Source organism: Drosophila arizonae, chromosome X, assembly GCF_054131065.1.
Source record: "Drosophila arizonae isolate 15081-1271.41 chromosome X, UAZ_ARI_1.0, whole genome shotgun sequence".
In the NCBI taxonomy this organism is placed as follows: domain Eukaryota; kingdom Metazoa; phylum Arthropoda; class Insecta; order Diptera; family Drosophilidae; genus Drosophila; species Drosophila arizonae.
In genome coordinates, this window is record NC_142927.1 from 30,447,565 (window position 1) to 30,473,627 (window position 26,063).

The following is a 26,063-nucleotide window of genomic DNA, read 5'->3' on the forward strand; positions in this document are numbered from 1 at the left end:
TTTTTTCAGGAGGGCTTTGGCCGACTGATTACGTCGGGCAAGATAATGCACAAGATGCCGCAGGATTTCGCCTTTCCACTGGGCCTGGGCACCAAGAAATCGCAGACGCTGCACAACAGCGTAGCCGTCTCAGTGGATGGCATGAACAATAAGCAGCAAAACCACACGAACAACAGCGGTAGCACCAAGACCAACGACAACAACAACACGAATCTGCGGCACAATCAAAATAATCAGATCCACTCGTCGATGGCGGACATAAGGCACGACGGACGCGCCAGCGGCGATACGTATCAGGGCAGCGCCAGCACCGACGAGCTGAGTCCGCGTGCACCCTGCCAAGACCTGGACACCATCAATCTTTAAAGCTGAACAACGATCACGAGTGCAGCGACCACAACAACAAACAACAAATCAAACACCAAAAATTAGGGCAAACTTAACGATTTTAAGCAAAAAACGAAACCAATATACTCATTTCACCTTCGTGAATGAGTATAACAACACAAAGAGAATCAAAAAACAATTTATTAAATCTACAAATGTTTAAGCTTAGTAACTATATTTTTATTTATATTAATTTACAAACGTGTGTATGTTTCTGTATGCATGTGCATGAGTGTGTGTGTCTGTCTGTTTTATATTATTTAATTTATTAAAAAAAAAAAAAAAAAAAAAAAAAAAAAAAAAAAAACAAGCAAATTACCCAACATTCGATTTAAGCTATCAAAGTGATTTTCTGTCCTTTTAAAAATTTATTATAACAAGTGCTAGAATATTTTGCATATACATAGAGTATTTCTCATATTTTCCTGCTGAAAGTATTTCTATATATTTTTATTTTATTTTTATTACATTTTAGCTTAGTCTCAAGCATACTAAATGCAAAAAATATATAACATTCAGTTTAGTAAAGTTCTCAAAAACAAAAAGACAAAAAATATGGTGAAAAGTCCCAAACTCCCATAAACTGGGCTGCATTTAGCATAAAATTCATGCGAGTCCCAACAGACAGCTCTCTTTCTCCCTCTCTCACTCTATCTTTATTTGTATGTGTATGTGTGCGAGTGCTGATTTTAGATTATAAATCGAAACAGAACCATTGAGAAACTGAAAGTGTACTTAAATAACTGTTAAATGTTGTGCTGTGTCTTAAATTAGATGAGGAACTTGAATCTTAAATTATAATCTCTGATAGTCGTAACTCTAATAAAACCTGGCCAATTCAACTTACCAATTAGTATATTTTTGAAACCCGCTGTATTTTCTTTATATATATATATATATATATATATATATATATATATATATATATGTAAACACCCTGTTACACACACATAAACAGTCATACACAATAATACACTGCTGTGTTCCTAACTACAGTTCCATTTAGAGCTAGTATACAAATAATTTAGCTGTGCAGTCCCCTAATTATAAGCTAGTTACTGTCCTTAGAATGCGTCTACAGTAACAGTGTGCAGGTGCGTGTGTGAGAGTGTGTGTATAACTTAACTGCTTTTGCATATAAAACGAAAGTTTTTGGATGAGATAATTTAATTACGTATGTCATAGAATTTAACTCAATAAGAAGCGGGCTGTGGATTAACAATGGGTCGAAGGTGAATAAACACAGGTGCAAAAGTTATCATAGGTTTTTAATACGCAATGTGTACGATATACAGATCAACTAATGAAATCCAAACAGTGTGGTTGATTGACTCATATCGATCTCTTTTTTAGGTGCTGTCATGTGGAGCCTATTTTTGCCTGTTATTCAACTATGATTATTATTATTATTATTAGCATTAATAGCATAAAATGTATGTGAGGAAATGAGATAAAACATTTGTGTGTGTCAATTTTTTTTTTTTTTTTTAATCAAAAAATTTAGAAAACTAAGAAATTATAGTAAGCGAATTTTAAATTATTAATAAATGCGAAATATTTTCAAAAAAAAAAAAAAACAAAAAAAAATCTATTGCTGTAGGTAACTCTCACAGGATAGGACATGTAAGTTAAGACTTTCGACAATCTAAGGAGGCTGGAGAATCCAGTCAGACCAGTTGAACAGATTTAGTTCAGTTTATATTCGGACCAGACACAGTTCAGACCTATTGTTCCAAATTATATCAAATATATTATTTCATCGAACACCAAGTTGTTATATATTCACAAGAACCCAACACAGCGTCCCCAATCACTAGTACTCTAGTGTGCGTGCGCTTAACTGGCGCCCGAGCAGGGACCCATGTTCTTCACAAAAGGAAAATGGTGACGTGTCAATAACAAAATATAACAATAACTTATAAAAAAGCAAGTACAAATAAATTGTTTCAAATCTAAAAGCTGGATTGGACAATTGTTGGCAAAATTAAGTGGTACTTCTGTGATTTTCAAAGTAATGGGTGAAACACCATGCCATAACATTAAAATACAATAAATAACATAATTTCTAGCAAGAGCTAGACAATTTTATAACATAAAAGAAATCGTAGCAAAATCCTTGTAGAGACGATCCTTAAAACGAAATACAAGAAATTTGCAGGCTAAATGGTGGTACAGATTGATTCTCGTATCGAGGTTCAAATCCTTGCCGTAAGACAAATATGATAAAAAAATAAACGTCACAATTTCCACCTGTGTTGAATGATAGGTTTCCGTATAAATTAAAAGGAGTTAAGTTTAAAGCACTGACAATATAACAAAATTAAAAGGCGGCCTGTCTCAACAAACAAGGCATTAATATTCAAATATACAAACATGAATTATTTAAATAAATAAATGCAAATGCAATAAATGCAAGAGAGAAACCAGAAAATGAGACAGTGCCATATAAAGATAACATACTTAGAAATTGATAATTCAAATAATTTTACAACAGACAAAACAATAACACACGTAATAATACAATTGGTAATTCGATGAAATAATATATTAAAGAAATATATTCACAAAATATAAATATTCACATCAACAATTTAAAAAAATGTGTTAAAAAAAATGTGTTAAAAAAATTGTGTTTACAAGACTGTTAGAGCATTACTAACGTTTTATCTCCACAGCAAGGAATTCCGCGAGACGATTAATATCATTTTCTTATCTCAATTGGAAACGGAAAATAGCAGTAACTTGGAAACAATGAAAAAACTGATTTAATGTAGAAAAATTAAATCGAAAAATTAAATTGATAACATAGTAGGCCTTGCATCGAGTCGAATAGCAGTTTTTTTTTTTTTTTTTTTTTTTTTTTTTGGTTTATTAAGTGTAGAAACTGTACAATCACATATAGTACTTTAACAACACATATATATACATAAAATTAGAGCCAAACCTCACTCAATTTGTGAGGACTGAGAAAAAAGAAAAATAATAATAATAATATTTATTGTATACCCATTGTTTTGGCAAAGCCCTGCCGTTTAAGTCGTCTTAGGGGTCTGGCAGGTGTTAGACCTCTTGCGAGTAGGCTTTGATGTCGTACAAGTCTGTCTGAGTATCTGCTTGTGTGTTTATTTATTTGTTCTTCGACAGTAGACAGCTTCAGGTCTCTATGCAGTGTTGAGCCGCGTATGTACCAGGGGCAGTTTGTTATCTGCCTTAACACTCTGTTCTGCAAAACCTGCACTCTTTTATAATTTGATTTTGCAGCGATCACCCATATTTGCACTCCATATAGCCATATTGGTAGGATGCAGTGCACATAAACAGCTCTTTTGCATCTCAGCGGTAAGGTGCTCTTTCTATTGTTGAGCCATCTTAATTGTTGCAGTCTGTGACGACATTTTTTCACCGTAGCTTTGAGGTGTGGACCAAAGGTAAGGCGCTTGTCCAGTGTGATGCCAAGATATTTCACCTGAGCAGGTTGCTGTAGGGTTACTCCCGACATCTGGATTGGGGGGGTATGCATTGCCAGCCTTTTTAGAGTGAAGCAAGGGTTCAATGTTTTTAGCGGGTTAACTTTGAGATTCCACCGCTTGCACCAATCAGCGAGAGTATCCAGATATCTCTGTAGTCCTGTACTTGCTTCAACCACGTTTTTTGAGTTATATATGATGGCAATATCATCAGCATATGTGGCAATGACAGCTTTCGAGGGAGCATCCATATGTTGAGAGGACGGGCTAGGTATATCAGAGGTGTACAAGGAGAACAGCAGCGGACCAAGAACACTGCCCTGCGGCACTCCTGCTCTCATAGGGTATGTGGACGAGAGTGTCGAATAGCAGTATGGAAAATATAAATGAAACATTGCAAGGGTTAAGCGCGGCAATAACGGTGTTAGCCGATCAATTTTCGAGTCTTAAGGAAGATTCGAAGCAATTGAATAGGAAAGTGGATCGTTTGGAAAAGGATACTAATCAGTCTCTCATAGAGGAACAAACCTCACTGGCCCGTCCACGTTCGGAGCTTGAATGAAATGAAATTTCGTCATTGCCGGACTGTGTTAAAGTGTTGCCCACATTTGAGGGAAACCCTTCACAATATGCCTCGTGGGTAAACAGGATCGAGTCCGTACTTGAAGATTATTCTATTATCAAGGAAAGATCTCTATATCGCTAAATAATTTTACATATACGAGGAAAAGTGATTGGAATTGCCGATGTTTCACTGTAATCGTACGGTGTACAAAATGATGATTGGCCTGAAATTAAGCGAGTTTGGCGATTGCATTATGCTGATAAAAGGGATGTTCGAACCTTGGAATACGAATTGAATCAAATGATTCAAGGCAACAACGACTTGGAAACCTACTATAAGCAAGTTAATAGTCAGTTTTCTTTAATTTTACAGGCCTTAAAGGCAAGCGAACAATGAGTCGTAGTATTGTCCGCATTAATAGAATCATATAGAGATAGAGCTTTAGATGTTTTCATAAGGGGACTAAACGGTGACCTACCGAGGATGTTAACAGTTAGCAAACCTAAAAATTTACCGGAAGCTTATGCCATTTGTGTGAATTTACAGAATATTTCATTAAGAAGTAATGGTGTACAAGGGACATATATGTCTCGTGGAATTAATGATTATCAACAAAATAAAAACTGGAAAAATTCTTCATAAATCAGATTTAAGAAAATAGAAAAAAAAGAAGGAAAATGCACATTTAATTATATTGTAATAATCCTCTTTTAATTTCCTTGACTTCCTAGCACCCATAGCACATTTAATATTGCAATAATCTTCTTTTAGCTTCCTTAACTTCCTTAGCACCCATAGCATCCACAGCATTTTACACGTGGTATATCCCTCCTAGTTTCCATCATTCATGGTAATAGGGATTTCCGAGATGCCAGACGGAATGAAATAAATGCGCTTACAATGTTGGATGTATTGTCATAACCACAAATGAATACTAAATGTATGGAACTATGAATGCTTTGAATTAACTTGAAGGTGGATATCATTGGCCCTCTTTATGCTAATTTATGGACTCTGGATAATAAATTTATATTGGATAATTATCATTATATTGGACAATTTATATTGGATGGATATCGTATTGGATAAATATCATTATATTGGGCAATTTATATTGGATAATTATCATTATATTGGACAATTTATATTGGATGAATATCGTTATAATGGACATATGCACCCTGATCTGCGGGACGCAGATATTTAGATGGGGAAGAGTTAAGACTTTCGACAATCTAAGGAGGCTGGAGAATCCAGTCAGACATTCAAGGGGAGAACCTAACCAGTTGAACAGATTTAGTTCAGTTTATATTCGGACCAGACACAGTTCAGTCCTATTGTTCCAAATTATATCAAATATATTATTTCATCGAACACCAAGTTGTTATATATTCACAAGAACCCAACACAGCGTCCCCAATCACTAGTACTCTAGTGTGGGTGCGCTTAACTTGTATATAATATTCTTTCTTTTCTTTAATGGGCTCAGCTCGTTGCACTAATCAAGAATATACTTTGTGGAGTCTGCCACGCGTGCTTCTGCCAGTAACATACATTAACAAAACAATTATAGCTTTATTTCTCATTTCAGTGGATATCAAGAAAAAAGTAAATTAAACGATAAAGCAAATAACTAGATTACTGATAGGATAAATATGTGAAATGTGCCATGGTATTAGATATAAACTAACAGCTCCTACTATTCGAGTGAGTTAGTAGCCTCGTGACGTTTAAAGGATGCATTTTCACTAAGAGAGAGAAACAGAGGAAGAACGACAGCTATCCTGTTGCTGAACATAGTTCCGATGGTTGTTGATCATAGGGTTTCAGTGAATTCGATAATCAAGAGAAATGATAGAACAAGGCAGAAAAGGAACTGGGCTGCAGACTGTCGGCCGAGTAATAGCTTTCTAGCGATTGAACGGACAACAGCGGGAACTTGTTATTGTGAATGGCATGAATAATAATACTAAAGTTATGGAGGATGAGTGGCGGTAATACCGAAGTATTACTACCAGTAAAGGTAATACCGAACTCTTAAAAGCTCTACTTTCTTACTTTTATCATTAATAGTGTGAAGGGTGTGAAAGCGCTGATGCGCATAAAGAATAAGCTTTGCTACATAGGCATTTGTGTCCATGTGTGCGCAACTCAATTCTTTTGGCTTGTGGAATATCGAAATCTTGAAAGGGTTTGCCATACTCTTGCAAAGTGTAGGAAGCGCTTATGCGAATAAAGAGTATGTTTTCGTCAATCGTCCGTTGCGTTCCCGCTTTACATGTATAAGAAGAATAAATTCTTCTTATTCTTGCTGCCTGTGGAATATTGTAATTATAAATTTTTTTTATACCCTGAACCCATTGAAAATGGGAAATCAGGGTATAATGGTTTTGTGAAAAGTATGTAACAGGCAGAAGGAATCATCGCAGACCCCATAAAGTTTATATATTCTTGATCAGGACGACGAGCTGAGTCGATATAGCCCCGTCCGTCTGTCCGTCCGTCCGTCCGTATAAGCAAAAGAATCTCAGAAGATATAAGAGCTAAAGAGCTGAAATTTGGCATGCATACTCATTTATACCATAGGCAGTACAAGTTTATCATATTTTTTCGATAACTTATTTATCGAGAGTAATCCAAAAATCGACATTGTTTTTTCAGCCTAATTTGAACACTTTTAGACCTGGAGACTTCAAATTTGCGTATATAAATGGATACAAAGATTTTGTAATTGACAGATTTTGGATACCACGCCCCATTCGCCCCCAATTTGTAACAAGTAAGAAGGCTCTAGTCGAGACTGCTCGACTAGGAGATACCCTGAACCCTCTAAGCTGATATTCTAATCATTCTGCACATTTTTTATGCACACATACGTACACATGCATCCACACGCACGCATTAGCCTGCGCTCTGCTAACTACGCAGTAAGCAGCGACTGCGCTTGGGCGGCGCTGCAGTGTGGGCAATATTTTGAGAATTTATTTGTCGAATATTTTCCTTTGTAGACATACGATCGTAATGAGACTTTCAGAGCGTGATCATGGTTAAAATGTGTGTACATTCCAAAGCACAAGTCTCTAGTACTTGAAATGCGTTTTTTACAAATTGGGGGCGAAGGGGGCGTGGTATCCAAAATCTGAAAATTACAAAATCTTTGTATCCATTAACTTTATATACAACGCAAATTTGAAGTCTCCAGGTCTAAAAGTGTTCAAATTAGGCTGAAAAAACAATGTCGATTTTTGGATTACTCTCGATAAATAAGTTATCGGATGAGTTATCGAAAAAATATGATAAACTTGTACTGCCTATGGTATGCATGCCAAATTTCAGCTCTCTAGCTCTTATATCTTCTGAGATTCTTTTGCTCATACGGACGGACGGACGGACGGACGGATCAAGAATATATATACTTTATGGTGTCTGCGATGATTCCTTCTGCCTGTTACATACTTTTCACAAAACCATTATACCCTGATTTCCCATTTTCAATGGGTTCAGGGTATAAAAACAAAAAATACATATGTATATACAATATACTAAATATATATCTATAACAAAAGCTAAAGTTGGCATTTTCAGCGAGTATAGTGATCACGACTATAATAAGTTTAAGAGCAAATAATAACGCTCTTCGAACGCAAAAGAGATTTGCAATGAAGAAAATGTATATAAATCGAACAATTCCACAAATATACAGGCGAAAGTGAAAATTATCCAAATTTGAAGAAATTAATTTCTTTTCCAGGAAGGGGTAGTATGTTGTATGTTAAATAAGCATATGCCCAGCATAAGTAAGGGTATCATACTCATAGCAGCACTTTGTTGCTATGTTAATATTATAAAGGTTACTATATATGGAGTGGCCTGCAGCGTGGGATCTGCAACGTAGGCGTTGTTACGTTCTCGTCCACGCCGTAGCTTAAACACTTAAATGTATATGCCTTCTGCATGTACATACAAACATATATACACACACATACGGCATGCTATATACTCCCGTTCTGCCGCTGCTTTTAGCGACAGAACTCTTTACGTAAACTTTATGTATTTAGGCTAAGACTTTTAATGAATCAAACACAGAGAACATTCTCTGAAGAACACTCAAATTGCTCACAACTGAGTCGCTCAATTCGTTTATTTTACAATATAGTTTAGAACCTTCTGAAACATTTGGAATGATTGTTAGTTCAACCGAAAGCGAAGAAGAGGAGGATGATGACACCTATGAATTGTTGGAATTGAGTTGGAATAAGAAAATTATGACTAAATAAATATTCACGGTTAGCCCATAAAAGCTTGTTTGGGACTAGAATTTTCGTTGCAATAACCGGATGGACGCTATAAGCGAAAGGGGTGGGGCGTGACTCTATTTTGAGCATCAGAGTCATCATGAAGTTCAGATGTGGAATTCTGGGCCGTGTCCGCAATGTTGCATCAGCCATACAGTGAACAGACGTGCCGTTCTGTTTGCGCATCGAGCTGCATATTTTCGATTCGTTTTATTTCCGCAGTAAAAAATGCTGAGCGTGCGCCTAAAAGTGTTCACTTCCGGCATTCTGCAATAAGCCATCTTTGGGAACGCGAGTGCAAATGTGGTTGTGTGTGAGAGAGCATTGAGCGCCCGGGACAAAAAACTCATTGGCTCCCTTCCTCCCTCGCTGACAATTCAGCCCACGTAAGCTTTTCAACACGAAGAGGAGACTGCCCTGGTGTAACTCTGGGAGTGCAAATACCTAAACTCAACAAAGTAAAGTATCTTGGTGTTACACTCGATATTAAACTGACCTATAGTGCGCACATCACGCAGGCAGTAAACAGTGCCAGAAACAAAATCAAAAAACTGGATTGGATGTTGAGACCCTTCAGCAAGCTGTGCCTATGGAGCAAAATAAAAATTTATAATGCCAACGTGGTCCCAACGCTTACATACGCTATCCCAATTGGGGTACCGCAGCGAGGACACACATAAAAAAAAAGTGCAAGCCCTGCAAATCAAGGCGCTACGGCGACTCACAGGTGACAGCTGGTACGTTCGCAATTCTGTGCTGCACAGCGATCTAAGAATGCCAACAATCGTTGAACTGATCGGACGTCACTCCTCGAGGTACGCGGACAGGCTCTTGGCGCACCCAAATCCACTGGCTACTGACCTGGTAGTCAGCAACAACAGGCGATGGCTTAAAAGGCTTCACCCATTGGACCACAGAGCTCCAGGAACATTGTAAATAATTTTAAATTGTGTTAATAGTGTAAATACTGGCTTCTAGCCCATAATTTAGAGTCTAAGACAGAAGCCGCAATAAATGAATTCTTGAAAAAAAAAAAAAATAAATTAATCGACTGTTCATTAATCAAACGTATAGTTTTTAAAAATATTTATACAAATTCCTGGAAAAGTAAGCATTTATTTAGCTCCAGTGCAAAAGGTTCTTGGCAAAATGTGTCAAGTAAAAGGTGTACAGTCTATTAAGAATAATAGCAATTGGCATTTGCCAAGAAAAATGGTAAAATGTATAAATTGTTTATAACCACCTCTGATTAATGATCTTACTTTGGGTAAATATATATAGTTTCATTTGTTTTTTGGGAAAATCTAAAAAATAGCTAAGTCATTAGCGACAGCTTTGCAAATATTACTAAATATACCTGTTTCAGTTGCTTCCTGTAAAGTATTATTCAGCAAACTTTAATTGATTAAAATTACTTGAGATCAACCATGAGTCAAAGATTAACAAATCTCTCAAACGAAAATTAAACTGCTGCGTTGTTGGATTACGAGGATATAATATGCAGCGATGAAAGCCAGAAAAGTTTATTTTTAAGTTTGTTGGAAAAGTTTCTGACTGTCGTGAAGAATTTTGAATTTTAGTTTAAGTTCTACTTTCAATTATCTTTTATGTATGTTTTGAGTAAACAAAAAATGTTTGGGAAAACCCATTTTTCGAGTATCTTTTTTTAAACTCACGGATCAGCAAATATTGTTTTGCTGCTCCCAAATCATTCAACGCGTCTCAGATTGGCCAGCCAATGCGTACTTTTGGGTTGCCGACTCTTTGTGTTTCCAAGTGACCAGGTATGGACTCTGAGGCAAGTAGCGAAAGTTCGACGCGCTCGAACTATTGCGGAGACGGTTGACGCGGCAGCCATGCTGTCGGCCACGAACTCACGATGTGCGAGCAAGATGTGCGCGCGGGTAGACAGCTCGGCGGCTGCCATCATAGCCAGTGTCGCCTCTGCTACCCCGCTGATACCACCATTGCTGTTGCTCCTGCTGGTGCCCCTGGCGTTGCTATCGCTGCTAGCGGGCCCGCAGGAGGCGCCGTCGACGTCCGTCCACTCGTCTCAGCGTGCTGGATAACTCATCAAAATTCCAAGAGTTGATACCGGAGATGTTCGACAAGATGAAGGAGTTGAAGCAGCATTACCCCGAAGTATTTTTTGGAAGGGTTCGTCAAGTACCACTTCTTTAGGCACTACTACAGTATATCGTTCAAGAAGTCGCGCACTCTAGAGCGGGCGTCAAGCCCATGGGCTTAAAAGCAAAAATTTACCATCGCCCTAAAGCGAACAAATATCGTTAAACTGGAGTTGTAATGAGGCGATATAGCCATGTCCGCCTGTACGTCCTCCCCAGTTTGCTTTTGATTGTCGCCGTGAACGGACGTGTTTAGTTTCGTCGCGCATCATTGTGCAAATTTGAGTTTTATTGCCGGCAATAAAATACGTTGAACGCGCGTTAAAGTTGCTTATTTCGAGCATCTCGCGATAAGCGATCTTTTGCCGCGTTTGTATTAGTGCGTCTGTGAGCGTTTTACCGCTACGCGTTTCTGATTGGCTAGCCAATCAGAAGTGACGAACTTTTGCGCTTTAGCAAAAAGTGTTGCATACTTTTGCGAACTATACAAAACCACTGCAGACTTTCGGGTAGCAGTGTTTTTTTGTTGCCTAACGTCCAGGGATGGACTCCGAGGCGAGTAGTGGGAGTTCGACGCGGTCGAACTCCAAAAAGAAGCGTGGACGTGTCCCGAAGATCGTTCTTCGGAATGTTGCCGACGCCGCAGCCATGCCGCCTCCCACGGATTCGCCACCGAGGAAGTTGCTTGCGCGTGACGACAGCTCTGCCGACGAAAGCGACGCTTCGCTGGCCGCCGTTGCAGCCAGTGTCGCCCCCGCTGCCCACGCTGTCCCCGCTGCCCCCGTTACTGCTCCCGCCGCCACCGCTGGAGTCACCGCTTTGGCTGCAGTCCTTGCTGCTGCCACTGCCGCTGCCCCCGTCCCTGCTGCCACCGCTGCCCGGATCACGGTCCCCCTTGAGGCGCCGTCGACGTCCGCTGCCGCTGCTGCTGCTAGTGCCCGCTAGAGCGAGAGCTCCGGAGAGCCGTTGTCGCTGACAATGTGCCAGGCACTGTTGCGCTCAGCGTGCTGGATAGTGCTGCCAAATTCCAGGAGCTGATTCTGGAGATGTATGGGAGGATGAAGGAGTTGCAGACCATCGCGAGGACCCCCAGGCCGCCGCCCCACAAGCTGCACCCGCCACTTCCTACGCCGCTGTCACTGCATCTGCAGTCGCTGCTCCGATCGCTGCACCTCGGGCCCGCAAAGTTGCGGAAACTTGGTCAGCGATTGTGACGTCGAGCAATCCGGAGGAGACGCCTCAGCAAGTTGCTGAGCGTATCCGTAAGGAAGTCGCGCCCGCACTTGGTGTACGTGTGCACGAAGTGCGTGAGCTCAAGCGAGGTGGTGCGATTATTCGCACGCCATCCTCCGGCGAGATACGGAAGGTTCTTGCGAACCCGAAGTTTAGGGAAGTAGGACTGGATGTGAAGGAGAACGCCGCTCTAAGGCCAAGAGTCAACGTTCTGAATGTGGACAGCAGCATCACGCCGAAGCAATTTATGGAGGGGTTGTTCAAAAACCACTTCTTCGGGCACTGCTCCAATGCAGTGTTCGAGAAGTCGGTTAGGATCTCGTCGAAGCCATGGAACAGCGACGCTGGACCCACGGTCAACGTGCAACTGGAGCTCGAAAGGAAGGCACTCGATATCCTGGAGGATAGCGAGCGCATATACATTGAGTGGTTTTCATTCCGCTAGCACCCGATGACGCCGACCTATGCTTGCCACAGATGTGTCAGCTTTGACCACAAAGTGGCAACTTGCAGGATGAAGGAGCAGGTGTGCAAGCGATGCGGACAATCGGGGCACCGTGCCTCGGGCTGCAGAAATCCTGTGCATTGCAGGAACTGCAGCTTAAAGGGTCTATCCGCGGGGCCTCTAGACATTAACAATGTTTAGAGTCATCCAGGCTAACTGCGGTCGCAGTAGAGCTGCCGTCGTCGACCTTGGAGTCCGGATGAGGAACTCTGGGGCGATGTTCGCATTACTGCAAGAGCCGTACGTTGACCGTGGAGGAAGGATCACCGGATTACCGGCAGGCATGCGAGTCTTCTCCGACAGTCGCAACAAAGCTGCAATTGTCGTAGATGACCAGGAGGTCGTCTGCATGCCTGTCTCGTCACTCATCACGGAGTTTGGAGTATGCGTGAGTGTGTCCGGAAGATTCGGTTCGATTTTCCTCACCTCCGTATACTGCCAATTCAACGCAGAACTGGAGCCGTACCTGCTGTACATGGATGCGGTGCTGCTGCTAGCCAGCCGCACGCCTGTCATCTATGGCCTTGACGCGAACGCAGTATCCCCCCTGTGGTTCAGTAAGCTGCCCGAGCGCTCTCGGGGCTACCTGAACAGGCAGCGGGGTGAGCTGCTAGCTGACTGGGTTCTGGGCAGTCGAGCCGGCGTGCTGAATGTCCGCAGCAGAGTGTACACGTTCGATAATCGCAGGGCGAGGAGCGATATTGACGTGACTATCGTCAGTGATTCAGCGTCTACGTGGGCCGCGTATGACTGGAGTGTAAGCGAGTGGGATTTAAGCGACCACAACATCATCACTGTTGTGGTGACGCTTGATCCGGAAAGCACAGTTGAGAGCTTTGTGCCCTCCTGTGCCCTCGTGGCAACTCCAGAGTGCTGACTGGCGGCGTTTCTGTGATGAGTTGAGGACTGCATCGATGGATATCCCCCTGGAGAGCTTTCGTCTTATGACATCAGATGGACAAGTGGCTGAACTGCGCTCCCTGGTCCATCAGGTGAGCGACACTCTGTTTGGGCGTCGACAGCCGCGAGCCAGACGCCGCGTGGGCTGGTGGAATGCCGCCCTCACGGACGCACGCCGTACGCTCAGGAGAGCACGGCGAAGGCTCCAGCATGCGCGCCGCACGCAAAGTGAGAGTGCCAATGCCCTTGCCTCGTATTTCAGGATCACCCGAAAGGAATACGAGAGGATGATGCTCAAGGCGAAAGAGGAGGATTGGAGGAGATATGTCGGCGAGCATCAGGATGACCCATGGGGATCTGTTTACAAGATCTGCCACGGCCGCAAGACGTGCACCGATATCGGTAGCCTTCGCTGGAACAATGAGCAGTACGTAACCTGGCACGACTGCGCGAATGTCCTCCTCCGCAGTTTTTTCCCAGCTGCGGAGAGGCCAGTGGGCATTGCTGTTCCTCGCGAAGTACCCCCAGCCCTCGAAACTTTCGAGGTGGAGATGTGCATCGCCAGAGTTCGCAGCAGGCGCTCACCTGGCTTAGATAGCATCCCGGAGCACATGACAGCGTTGTACTCCCGCTGCCTGGCAGATATATACTTTCCCTTTGAGTGGACGCGCCCGCGTGTGGTTGCGCTCCTCAAAGGCCTCGATAAAGACAGGAGCGATCCAGCGTCATATAGAGGCATCTGCCTACTGCCTGTCATTGGCAAAGTGCTGGAAGGGATCATGGTGAACCGTGTGAAAGAGGTGCTCACGGACGAGAGCCGATGGCAATTCGGCTTTCGCCCCGGACGCTGCGTCGAGGATGCCTGGAGGCATGTCCTGAGCAGCATCGAAGCCAGCCCGGCTCGATACGTGCTCGGAATCTTTATTGATTTCAAAGGAGCATTCGACCATGTCGAATGGGATGCAGCGTTACGCCGACTATCGGATTTAGGATGCAGGGAAGTTGGGATCTGGCGCAGCTTCTTTTCGGACCGAAAAGCCAGCATCGTCAGTAGCTTTGGCGAAGCCAATGTGAACGTCTCACGTGGCTGCCCGCAGGAGTCCATCAGTGGTCCATTTATATAGAACATCTTGATGGATGTCCTCCTGCGCCGCCTTGAAGTGCATTGCACTTTTAGTGCATATGCCGATGACTTGCTGCTGCTCGTCGAAGGGAATTCCAGATCCCAACTGGAGCTCACAGGCGCCCAGCTAATGGAGATAGTTGGAGGATGGGGCATAGAAGTAGGCGTCTCAGTTTCGGCAACGAAGACTGTGACGATGCTCCTTAAGGGAAAGCTGTCAGCTGGCAGGAATCCCGCCGTCAGATTTGCAGGAGCAAATCTACGGTATGTGACGCAATACTCTGTCGCTGAGAGTGCGCCTAAAAGTGTTTACTTCCGGCATTCTGCAATAAGCCATCTTTGGGAACGCGAGTGCAAATGTGGTTGTGTGTGAGAGAGCATTGAGCGCCCAGGACAAAAAACTCATTGGCTCCCTTCCTGCCTCGCTGACAATTCAGCCCACGTAAGCTTTTCAACGCGAAGAGGAGACTGCCCTGGTGTAACTCTGGGAGTGCAAATACCTAAACTCAACAAAGTAAAGTATCTTGGTGTTACACTCGATATTAAACTGACCTATAGTGCGCACATCACGCAGGCAGTAAACAGTGCCAGAAACAAAATCAAAAAACTGGATTGGATGTTGAGACCCTTCAGCAAGCTGTGCCTATGGAGCAAAATAAAAATTTAGAATGCCAACGTGGTCCCAACGCTTACATACGCTATCCCAATTGGGGTACCGCAGCGAGGACACACATAAAAAAAAAGTGCAAGCCCTGCAAATCAAGGCGCTACGGCGACTCACAGGTGACAGCTGGTACGTTCGCAATTCTGTGCTGCACAGCGATCTAAGAATGCCAACAATCGTTGAACTGATCGGACGTCACTCCTCGAGGTACGCGGACAGGCTCTTGGCGCACCCAAATCCACTGGCTACTGACCTGGTAGTCAGCAACAACAGGCGATGGCTTAAAAGGCTTCACCCATTGGACCACAGAGCTCCAGGAACATTGTAAATAATTTTAAATTGTGTTAATAGTGTAAATACTGGCTTCTAGCCCATAATTTAGAGTCTAAGACAGAAGCCGCAATAAATGAATTCTTGAAAAAAAAAAAAAAAAAATTAATCGACTGTTCATTAATCAAACGTATAGTTTTTAAAAATATTTATACAAATTCCTGGAAAAGTAAGCATTTATTTAGCTCCAGTGCAAAAGGTTCTTGGCAAAATGTGTCAAGTAAAAGGTGTACAGTCTATTAAGAATAATAGCAATTGGCATTTGCCAAGAAAAATGGTAAAATGTATAAATTGTTTATAACCACCTCTGATTAATGATCTTACTTTGGATAAATATATATAGTTTCATTTGTTTTTTGGGAAAATCTAAAAAATAGCTAAGTCATTAGCGACAGCTTTGCAAATATTACTAAATATACCTGTTTCAGTTGCTTCCTGTAAAGTATTATTCAGCAAACTTTAATTGATTAAAATTACTTGAGATCAACCATGAGTCAAAGATTAACAAATCTCTCAATCGAAAATTAAACTGCTGCGTTGTTGGATTACGAGGATATAATATGCAGCGATGAAAGCCAGAAAAGTTTATTTTTAAGTTTGTTGGAAAAGTTTCTGACTGTCGTGAAGAATTTTGAATTTTAGTTTAAGTTCTACTTTCAATTATCTTTTATGTATGTTTTGAGTAAACAAAAAATGTTTGGGAAAACCCATTTTTCGAGTATCTTTTTTTAAACTCACGGATCAGCAAATATTGTTTTGCTGCTCCCAAATCATTCAACGCGTCTCAGATTGGCCAGCCAATGCGTACTTTTGGGTTGCCGACTCTTTGTGTTTCCAAGTGACCAGGTATGGACTCTGAGGCAAGTAGCGAAAGTTCGACGCGCTCGAACTATTGCGGAGACGGTTGACGCGGCAGCCATGCTGTCGGCCACGAACTCACGATGTGCGAGCAAGATGTGCGCGCGGGTAGACAGCTCGGCGGCTGCCATCATAGCCAGTGTCGCCTCTGCTACCCCGCTGATACCACCATTGCTGTTGCTCCTGCTGGTGCCCCTGGCGTTGCTATCGCTGCTAGCGGGCCCGCAGGAGGCGCCGTCGACGTCCGTCCACTCGTCTCAGCGTGCTGGATAACTCATCAAAACTCCAAGAGTTGATACCGGAGATGTTCGACAAGATGAAGGAGTTGAAGCAGCATTACCCCGAAGTATTTTTTGGAAGGGTTCGTCAAGTACCACTTCTTTAGGCACTACTACAGTATATCGTTCAAGAAGTCGCGCACTCTAGAGCGGGCGTCAAGCCCATGGGCTTAAAAGCAAAAATTTACCATCGCCCTAAAGCGAACAAATATCGTTAAACTGGAGTTGTAATGAGGCGATATAGCCATGTCCGCCTGTACGTCCTCCCCCAGTTTGCTTCTGATCGTCGCCGCGTACGGTTGTGTATTTTCTGTCGCGCATCATCGCTGCGAACTGTATTTTATTGCCCTGCAATAAAATACGCTGAGTGCTGTTTAAAAGAGCTTATTTCGAGCATTTCGCGATAAGCGATCTCCGGCTGCGCGTGTGTTAGTGCGTCGGTGTACGGTGTACCGTTGCTTAGTTCTGATTGGCCAGCCAATCAGAAGCGACGAACTGTTGCGCTTCAACAGAAAGTGTTGCATACTTTCGTGAACAATTTAAAATCACTGCATACTTTGTGGTATCAGTGTTTTTGTGTTGCCTAGCGTCCAGGGATGGACTCTGAGGCGAGTAGCGGGAGTTCGACCATGTCGAAGAAGAAGAAGCGTGGCCGCGGAGCGAAGAGCCATCTTCGTCACGCGGGCGACGCCGCAGCCATGCCGCCGCCAACGGACTCGCCGCCGCGAAAGTTGCGAGTCCACGTGGACAGCTCTGCGGATGAGAGCGATGCGTCGCTGGTTGCCACTGCAGCCATCGTTGCCTCTGCTGCTTCTGCTGCCCCCACCGCCGCCCCCGCTGCCAACGCCGCTGCCAACACTGCTGCCCCCGCTGCCATCCCTGCCATGGAGGCTATTTTAGCTGCTGCCGCAGCTGCTGCTGCCCCCGCCGCTGCTACCGCCGCCGCTGCTGCCCCCGCCGCTGCTGCTACCCATGCTGCCCGGAATCCGGCCCCACTTGAGGCGCCGTCGACGTCCGCTGCCGCTGTTGCTGCTAGCGCCCACTCTGTGAGCTCGGTGCCGGCTGGAGCTGGTACCGCGAGCTCAAACTCGATGGTACAACGTATGTTGGCCATCGAAAGAGAGCTCCGGAGAGCCGTTGTTGCCGACAACGTGCCTGGCGCTGTTGCGCTCAGCGTGCTGGACAACGCTGCCAAGTTCCAGGAGTTAATCCTGGAGATGTATGGTAGGATGAAGGAGCTGGAGACCATTGTCAGGACTCGCCCTCAGGCCACTGCTGCCCAAACAAGTGCTGCCCCAGCCGCTTCCTACGCCGCTGTTACTGCAACTGCAGTCGCTGCTCCGGTCGCTCTTCCTCGGGCCCGCAAAATTGCGGAAACGTGGTCAGCGATCGTGACGTCCAACAACCCGGAGGAGACGCCCCAGCAAGTCGCTGAGCGTGTCCGAAAGGAGGTTGCGCCCGCTCTCGGTGTTCGTGTTCACGAGGTGCGTGAGCTGAAGCGTGACGGTGCGGTCATTCGCACGCCATCTGCTGGTGAGATACGGAGGGTTCTTGCGAACCCGAAGTTTAAGGAAGTCGGTCTCGATGTCAAAGAGAATGCAGCACCCAGGCCCAGGATAAACGTGATCAACGTGGACAGCAGCATCTCGCCGAACAAATTTATGGAAGGGCTATACAAGAATCACTTCTTCGGACACTGCTCCAATGCAGCGTTCGAGAAGGCGGTCAAGATAGCCTCGAAGCCCTGGAGCAGTGAAGATGGACCCACGGTCAACATCATCCTGGAAATGGAACGCAAGGCGCTGGACATCTTGGAGGATTCGGAGAGAATCTACGTGGAGTGGTTCTCTTTCCGATGGCATCCACTGACCCCGACATATGCCTGCTTTAGATGTTTCAGCTTTGACCATAAAGTAGCCATGTGTCGGATGAAGGAGCAAACTTGTAAGCGATGCGGACAATCGGGGCATCGTGTCTCGGGTTGCAGGAATCCTGTGCATTGCAGGAACTGTAGCTTTAAGGGTTTACCCGCGGGGCATCATATGCTCTCAGAGACCTGCCCGATTTACGGACGTGTGCTCGCCAGGGTGGCTGCTAAACATTAACAATGTTTAGCATCACTCAGGCTAACTGCGGTCGCAGCAGAGCTGCCGTTGTCGACCTAGGGGTCCGGATGAGGAACTCTGGGGCGATGTTCGCATTGCTGCAAGAACCATATGTTGACCGTGGAGGAAGGATCACCGGATTGCCGGCAGGCATGCGAGTTTTCTCCGACCGTCGCAACAAAGCTACAATTGTCGTAGACGACCAGGAGGTCGTCTGCATGCCTGTCTCGTCACTCATCACGGAGTTTGGCGTATGCGTGAGTGTGTCGGGAAACTTCGGCTCGATTTTTCTCACCTCCGTATACTGCCAATTCAACGCAGAACTGGAGCCGTACCTGCTGTACATGGATGCGGTGCTGCTGCTAGCCAGCCGCACGCCTGTCATCTATGGCCTTGATGCGAACGCAGTATCCCCCCTGTGGTTCAGTAAGCTGCCCGAGCGCTCTCGGGGCTACTTGAACAGGCAGCGGGGTGAGCTGCTAGCTGACTGGGTTCAGGGCAGTCGAGCCGGCGTGCTGAATGTCCGCAGCAGAGTGTACACGTTCGATAATCGCAGGGCGAGGAGCGATATTGACGTGACTATCGTCAGTGATTCAGCGTCTACGTGGGCCGCGTATGACTGGAGTGTAAGCGAGTGGGATTTAAGCGACCACAACATCATCACTGTTGTGGTGACGCTTGATCCGGAAAGCACAGTTGAGAGCTTTGCTCCTGTGCCCTCGTGGCAACTCCAGAATGCTGACTGGCGGCGTTTTGGTGATGAGTTGAGGACTGCATCGATGGATATCCCCCTTGAGGATTTTCGCCTTTTGTCATCGGATGCACAGGTGACCGCACTCCGCTCCCTGGTTCATCAGGTGAGCGACACTTTGTTTGGGCGTCGACAACCGCGAGCTAGACGCCGTGTGGGCTGGTGGAATGCCGCCCTCACGGACGCACGCCGTACGCTCAGGTGAGCACGGCGAAGGCTCCAGCATGCGCGCCGCACGCAAAGTGAGAGTGCCAGTGCCCTTGCCTCGTATTTCAGGATCACCCGAAAGGAATACGAGAGGATGATGCTCAAGGCGAAAGAGGAGGATTGGAGGAGATATGTCGGCGAGCATCAGGATGACCCATGGGGATCTGTTTACAAGATCTGCCACGGCCGCAAGACGCGCACCGATTTCGGTTGCCTTCGCTGGAACAATGAGCAGTACGTAACCTGGCACGACTGCGCGAATGTCCTGCTCCGCAACTTTTTTCCAGCTGCGGAGAGGCCAGTGGACATTGTCGTTCCTCGCGAAGTACCCCCAGCCCTCGAAACTTTCGAGGTGGAGATGTGCATCGCCAGAGTTCGCAGCAGGCGCTCACCTGGCTTAGATGGTGTGAGGAGCAATATAGGTATGCACGTATTAATGTATATAAACGTATGTATTTGCTGTGCGTTTATATGCATATACGTGCATATACATATTGCTCCACACAAGCGACGCGAATACTGTAGGAGCGACCCTCGCACTGGAAAGGGGGTCAAAGTCCTGTTAGAGGCGGGCTCTTTCGCTCCTACAGATTCAGCAATGGGTTCGCGTCGCACGCACGACGATCATCGATGACCGTTAGCCGAGGTGCCGTTCGGGCCGGGTGATAGCAGTGGACGTTTTCACTCGCAGGGCAACAACGGTACTTTGGCCAATGGGAGGCTGCCACGCAATTTGGCGGGAAAGTGGCGTCACCCAGATCACGCCACTTTACCGTTTTATGGGCACGAGCAGCAGGAAGGCCCCGCTCCAGAGCCGAACAGGCCCCGTTACCACACGAGGCAGGGCCTGTGGCTGGGGTATAAAAGGCCACCAGCGGCTCCATACGGGTTCAAAAAAAAGAGAAGTCGAAAATATACCGGTGAGAAGCTATATAGTGAAAGTGCGTGAAGCAAGTCAAGTGAAAGTCAACGCGAGTGGTAAATCAGGACTCCCAGGACATCGAGGGAACAGCAAGGACATCGAGGGAACAGCAAGGACATCCAGTGGGAATCCTTGCAGATCAGCAGCAGGCGCCGATCAGGACATCGGTGCATATCAGCAACTTAAGCGAGGCCTGCACACCTGGGTGAGTTCACGTAGCCGTGCGTAAGAGAAGTGCTTGTGAGTGAACGAAGCTAGTGTCGTGCTGTGAGTGAGCGAGTTAGTAGGAGAGATCTGCATAGCTGGCGAACCGCCAGAGTTTACAGATCCAGATCCTGGCGTTTCTCAAATCCTTACGGTGAGCTAGCGTGTTTAGCACAACACTCTCCCAGCCGGAGTGCGTTGAACGAGCGCTCAGTAGGTGTGCGTCGCTAAGCGAACCAGCGAGCCACATACATTTGCATAAGTGACTTGTACAATTCATATCTATTTAAGAAAATATACCATTACGCTATCAAACCTAAACCACAAGACTAATTAATTATCGCAGGGGCTTCAACAAATAAATTTGTTGGCAACGAATCCACAGTCAGCTGAAACTAGCCCAGCTTAGACTCGGGGTAAACCGAAGGTTCGTTACAACTGGCGCCCAACGTGGGGCCCTGCGATAAGAGTGTGATTAGTGAATACTTGTGAATATGGTGCGAGCGTGGGTATACAATCTTAAAAAAGATGAAGTGCTGCGTTATGGTGACGAATTCGGAGTGAGCTTGTCAGGCACACTAGACGTTATGCGGAGGCAGTTTGGCGAGTGGGTTGCGAGGAATGAAGGAAGCATTCCTTACTCACTGAGGATCGCCGAGCTGGAGCGACTGCATGGACGCCGTGCCTCACTCAGGGATGAGGCAACGACCGCCGTCACGGAGGACGACCTGGAATCAGAGCTTGCGCATGTGGCGCGGCTCTGTGTGCCCTCCACAAGCGCAGCAGCACGACTGCAGGACACGCGACAGGGTGAGATGAGAGCCACATCCACCCCGCAACCGGAAATTAGGCCACGAGGACACGACAGCACAGCTCAGGAATATCCAAAGGTGGCCAAACAAGTGCGGGAGTGGAGCTTCCGCTTTGATGGCACCACAAAGCCTTTGGAGTTCTTGGAGCAGGTGGAGTGGTCGGCGGACACCTATGGCCTGGATCTGGACATGATCCCAAGGGCGATGCCAGAGCTGCTGAAAGGCATGGCCTTGAAGTGGTACGTGGCCAACAACCGGCACTGGACGGCGTGGGCGACATTCGTGCGCAGCTTCCAGGAGTTTTTCCTGCCCAGAGGCTATCTGGAGAAGCTGGAGGATGACGTCAAACGCCGGAGGCAGATGGTAGATGAGTGCTTCAAAGTCTACATGGTGGAGATGCAGACTCTCATGCGGCCTCTGCGCTATGGAGCAGACCGCGAAATGAAGCTAATATACAATAACAGCCTGCCCGATCTGCGCGCTTACGCCAGGCCGTATCAATTCCACAATCTAGTGGAATTGATGCACCTGGCAGATGAGTTCGAGGAGCTGGAGAAGGACCGCGAGAGGTTGCGGACAACAGCCACGGCCTGGCCGGTACACGACTGATGGCCATGGACGACGCTGGAGGCGATGTGGAGTATCGCCGTATGGAGGATGAGGCGAAAGCCTTCTCCTGCGCCAAGGACAGGCGCACAGCCGGAGCAAGGAACACACATCCCGAATCCAGCCAGGGCATGTCGAGTGTGTGGTCAGGAGGGGCACCGCGCGTTTACGTGTCGCAACAAGGCGCTGGATTTCTGCTGGCAGTGCGGGCGCATTGGAGTGAGAACGTTTGCCTGTTGCCAGTCGGGAAACGAGCAGCGGCACCCGCCATCCAGGGGCGAGCGGGAGCAGCAGCCAGGAGCCCCCAGGTATTAATGGGCAGTCTTCAGGACGAAGGCAGCCGGCTGACGGCGATCGTGGCCATTGGAGTCTCACAGCAGAAGGCCACGATTGACACGGGAGCCTCGAGCAGCTTCATCAGTGAGAGGCTCGCTGAGAAGCTCGGAGGAGTGGGCGTGGTGCGCGCCACACGGCGGCGCATACGCTTGGCGGACGGCAGTTGCAGTCAGGCGGACTCGTAGCTGGAGACGACGATCAGCCTGGGAAATCAGCAAATCCAGATACCGTTGCTGATCCTGCCAGGAGTGATCGACGATTTGGTGCTAGGCTGGGATTTCTTGGCTAGTATAGGCACCACACTGGAGTGTGGCGGTTTGGCGCTGAAAATTGGGCCAAGAGATCCCAAGCCAAGCCACCAACTGGAAGCGAAGTTATCGATGGTTGCTGTAAGCATGGAAGCGGGTCCCAAGACGCCACTGGAGGTGACTACTGATAGTCAAGAACCGCTTCATGTGGATAAGGAGGTGAAGGGCACCAACAGGACCGAAAAGCAACGGTATCTTCGACGCAGGAAAGACATGCGAAATGGGGTAGCAGATGCACTCTCTCGGCAGCTTCTGGAGAAAGAGGCGAGCCGCTTGGTCGCTAGTAAGGAGACGCCAGCTGGGACAGGATGTCGTTGGCTCACCAAGCTGCGCCAGGGTCTGCGCAAGGCACCACAAAAGTGGCCAGACTATCGCGAAGAGTCTGGAAACTTATATCGGCACAGTCCGCATCAAGCCGGCCACAAAAGTGTGGCGGCGTGGAAGCTGTGTGTGCCTACGGAGCGGCGCAAGCAAGTACTGGCAGAGAGCCACGATGCAGTCGCCGCTGGCCACCTTGGGAGCCGAAAAACAATTGCTCGGGTGGCCGCACGATACTACTGGCCCGGTATGTATCGGGATGCGCGGGCGTACGTGCAGCGTTGCAAGCGGTGTCAGAACTGCAAGACTAGTCAGCCGCCTGCAGCTGGGCAGAGGCTGAATCAAGTGCGTCGGAACCTGGAGAGAGCTGGACAGGATCAGGCGCGGCATTACAATCTACGGAGGCGGCAGTGGAAGCCGGCCGTAGGTGACAAGGTGTGGGCAAAGGAACGCCACTTGTCTAATGCCGCAGAGGGATTCGCAGCAAAACTGGCGCCACGCTATGGAGGCCCATATATAGTGGCCAGTTTTGTGTCTCCAGTCATCTGCCGGATCAGGTCGGAGGCAGAGAAGCGGACCAGGACGGCGCATGTGGCGGATCTCAAGCCGTGGAGAGGAGACACGGGTGAGCAATAGAGCTGTTTTGTTTTTTTTTCCAAAAAAAAAAAAAAAAAAAAAAGGGAGTGAATACACAGCGAAGTGTATTGCTTCTTATCAAAAAAAAAAGAAGAAGAAAAAAATAAGACGACAAAATTTTGCTCAAAAATGCATAATTTCGGTTGCGAAACGCATCTGTGACTGGAAAACTACAGTTGCCACCAGGAAAATTACGGTATGTGGGTGCGCAACAACAATTGGTTTGAACTGCGCGCGCACGACAGCAAGCAGTGTACAGTACTGCACCGAAAAACTTAGCTGTCGGTGCATGCGCAATGCATAGATACAACAACAAAGCAGTGCATGCGCAAGCAGCACTCATATACGGTACATGCGCAACAACAACGCGAGCAGCTGAAATTACGTATTTGTCTAGCGAAAGCGAAAAGCGGAAAAACAACAACAAGCCGCACGCATTCCAGACAAAAGAATTGCTGCACACACACACACAGCGAAGCGAGAGCAAGCGAGCGTAGGCAAGGGTCAAGGGCCTACGTCGGCTGCCCAGCGATCGCTAGCGCACGAAGATGTCAAAGCGAGCGACATCTAAAACCGCCAACAACAAAACGTACAGAGATACATAAAACGGCCAACAACAATGCAACACAGAAGAAGAGCGTGCATTTGGTTGTTCGGTCACCGAAGGGCTATGTATGCATGTGTAGGTGAGAGTGGGGAAAACGGTATTAAGGCGATACCGTAGCCTGCCTGGAATTCAGCCGTAAGGCAGGGAAAGCTAGAGTGGGCTGAACAGAGGACACAGGACCCGTTATATGCAGCCGCCTACGCAGCCGGCGACGTGGCAGCAGAGGGTATAAATGGGCATGTTGGCATCGGGCCGGGCTTCTTGTAGATGAGTTACCAGAGTGGACCGACGGCGCTCGAGTGCAGTGTGTCGAGTGAAGTGTTCCAGGTGAAGACGAGGAGCATGCAGGCATATTTTTGGGTTGCCCATTGGGGTTGGTTCACCATTGATGCCTGCCACGCGACTGTTCCTCCGGTTGTCCGTGCTGAGACGTAGGCGCGTTTTGTTGGCCGATCCTCGCGCACTGGCCAGCGACTTTGCTGGAGCTGTGCGCGAATGAGGAGTGAGCCGCAAAATAGCAGCCGGCGTCAAAGCTCGACACCGGTGGCAGTTGCGAACGACATCGATGTGGCCAGCTCCCAACAGCAATCCAATTGTGTGTCTGCAGCGCCGCAAACGGAGATCAGCGACGAGCCTTCGCCAGCAGCAGAGAGGTCGACGAGGGATATGGGGAGGCAGGTGGCCGCCGCACGAGTGCCAAAGCCACCGGAGACTGCAGAACCAACAGGTGAGTTGTGCAGGAGCGTCCGGCGTGGGCGGAGGCAGCGGCGGCCCATATTGCACGCGGGCATGCAGTCGGAGATGTGGCTGTTTGCTGTGAGATGTGACTACAGACGCCTGCCACGCGAATGGCTCCACCGGTCATGGATCGCCAGGTGTCGGTAAAGCTTGGCAACCGAATCCTCGCGCACTGGCCAGCGACTCCGCTGGAGCTGTGCGCGAAAGAGGAGTGGCCAACAAGCGCACCGACACCAAAGATCTGACACCGGTGACCATTTGCGAACGACGTCTGTGGCCCGATCTCATAGCAGCAGTGCATGTATTGACTGCGATGCCCCACCGGAGCATCCCCAAGGGGCCAAGAAGCAGCAGAAACCAGAAGAGAGATGTCTCCAACGGCGAGGGACAGAGTGCGCCAAATGGGTGAAATGGCCATTGCCATGCGCGCGTGCGCCAATGCCACCGGGGGCTGCAAAACCGAGAGGCGAGTTTTGCAGCAGCGCCCGGCGTGGGCATTGGCAGCGGCAGGCCATCAGGTCAAGGGGCATAGAGGAAAAGATGCCCAACCTGAAAAACAATATTTTTATTAAGGTTTTGTCGAGACTTATAAAAATATTAGCCCCATTCACTTACCGGCAGAGTGCAGCATTGCCAGCGGTAAGGGGAAAATACAGCTGTTAACGTTAACAGAGCGTTAACAGCAGCGATCAGCGCAGAATGGAGCATCGAGGGATGGAGCGACGCAAAACGGAGCAACGCAGCGGAGACGGGCGCCAAATTCAAACACGATGGTCTCGTGT

The 26,063-nt window shown here is 47.0% G+C and overlaps 1 protein-coding gene and 1 long non-coding RNA gene across 15 annotated transcripts in view; both read left to right on the plus strand.

Annotated features, from left to right (window-relative positions):
• Positions 1–1,687, plus strand: part of ATP8B (ATPase phospholipid transporting 8B) — a 49,134-nt gene extending 47,447 nt beyond the window's left edge. For all 14 annotated transcript variants that reach the window (XM_089475787.1, XM_089475785.1, XM_089475788.1 and 11 more), the window contains one exon: positions 10–1,687. In XM_089475787.1, coding sequence (XP_089331913.1) covers positions 10–366 — 357 coding nt within the window. In that variant the 3' untranslated portion in view covers positions 367–1,687. The remainder of the gene's footprint in view (positions 1–9) is intronic.
• A 3,467-nt stretch (positions 1,688–5,154) lies between these two features.
• On the plus strand, positions 5,155–9,734 carry LOC149268137 (uncharacterized). Its single transcript, XR_016271316.1, has 3 exons — positions 5,155–6,442; positions 8,576–9,172; positions 9,233–9,734. It is a non-coding gene; the product is annotated as an uncharacterized LOC149268137 (long non-coding RNA).
• Positions 9,735–26,063: the final 16,329 nt, after the last annotated feature.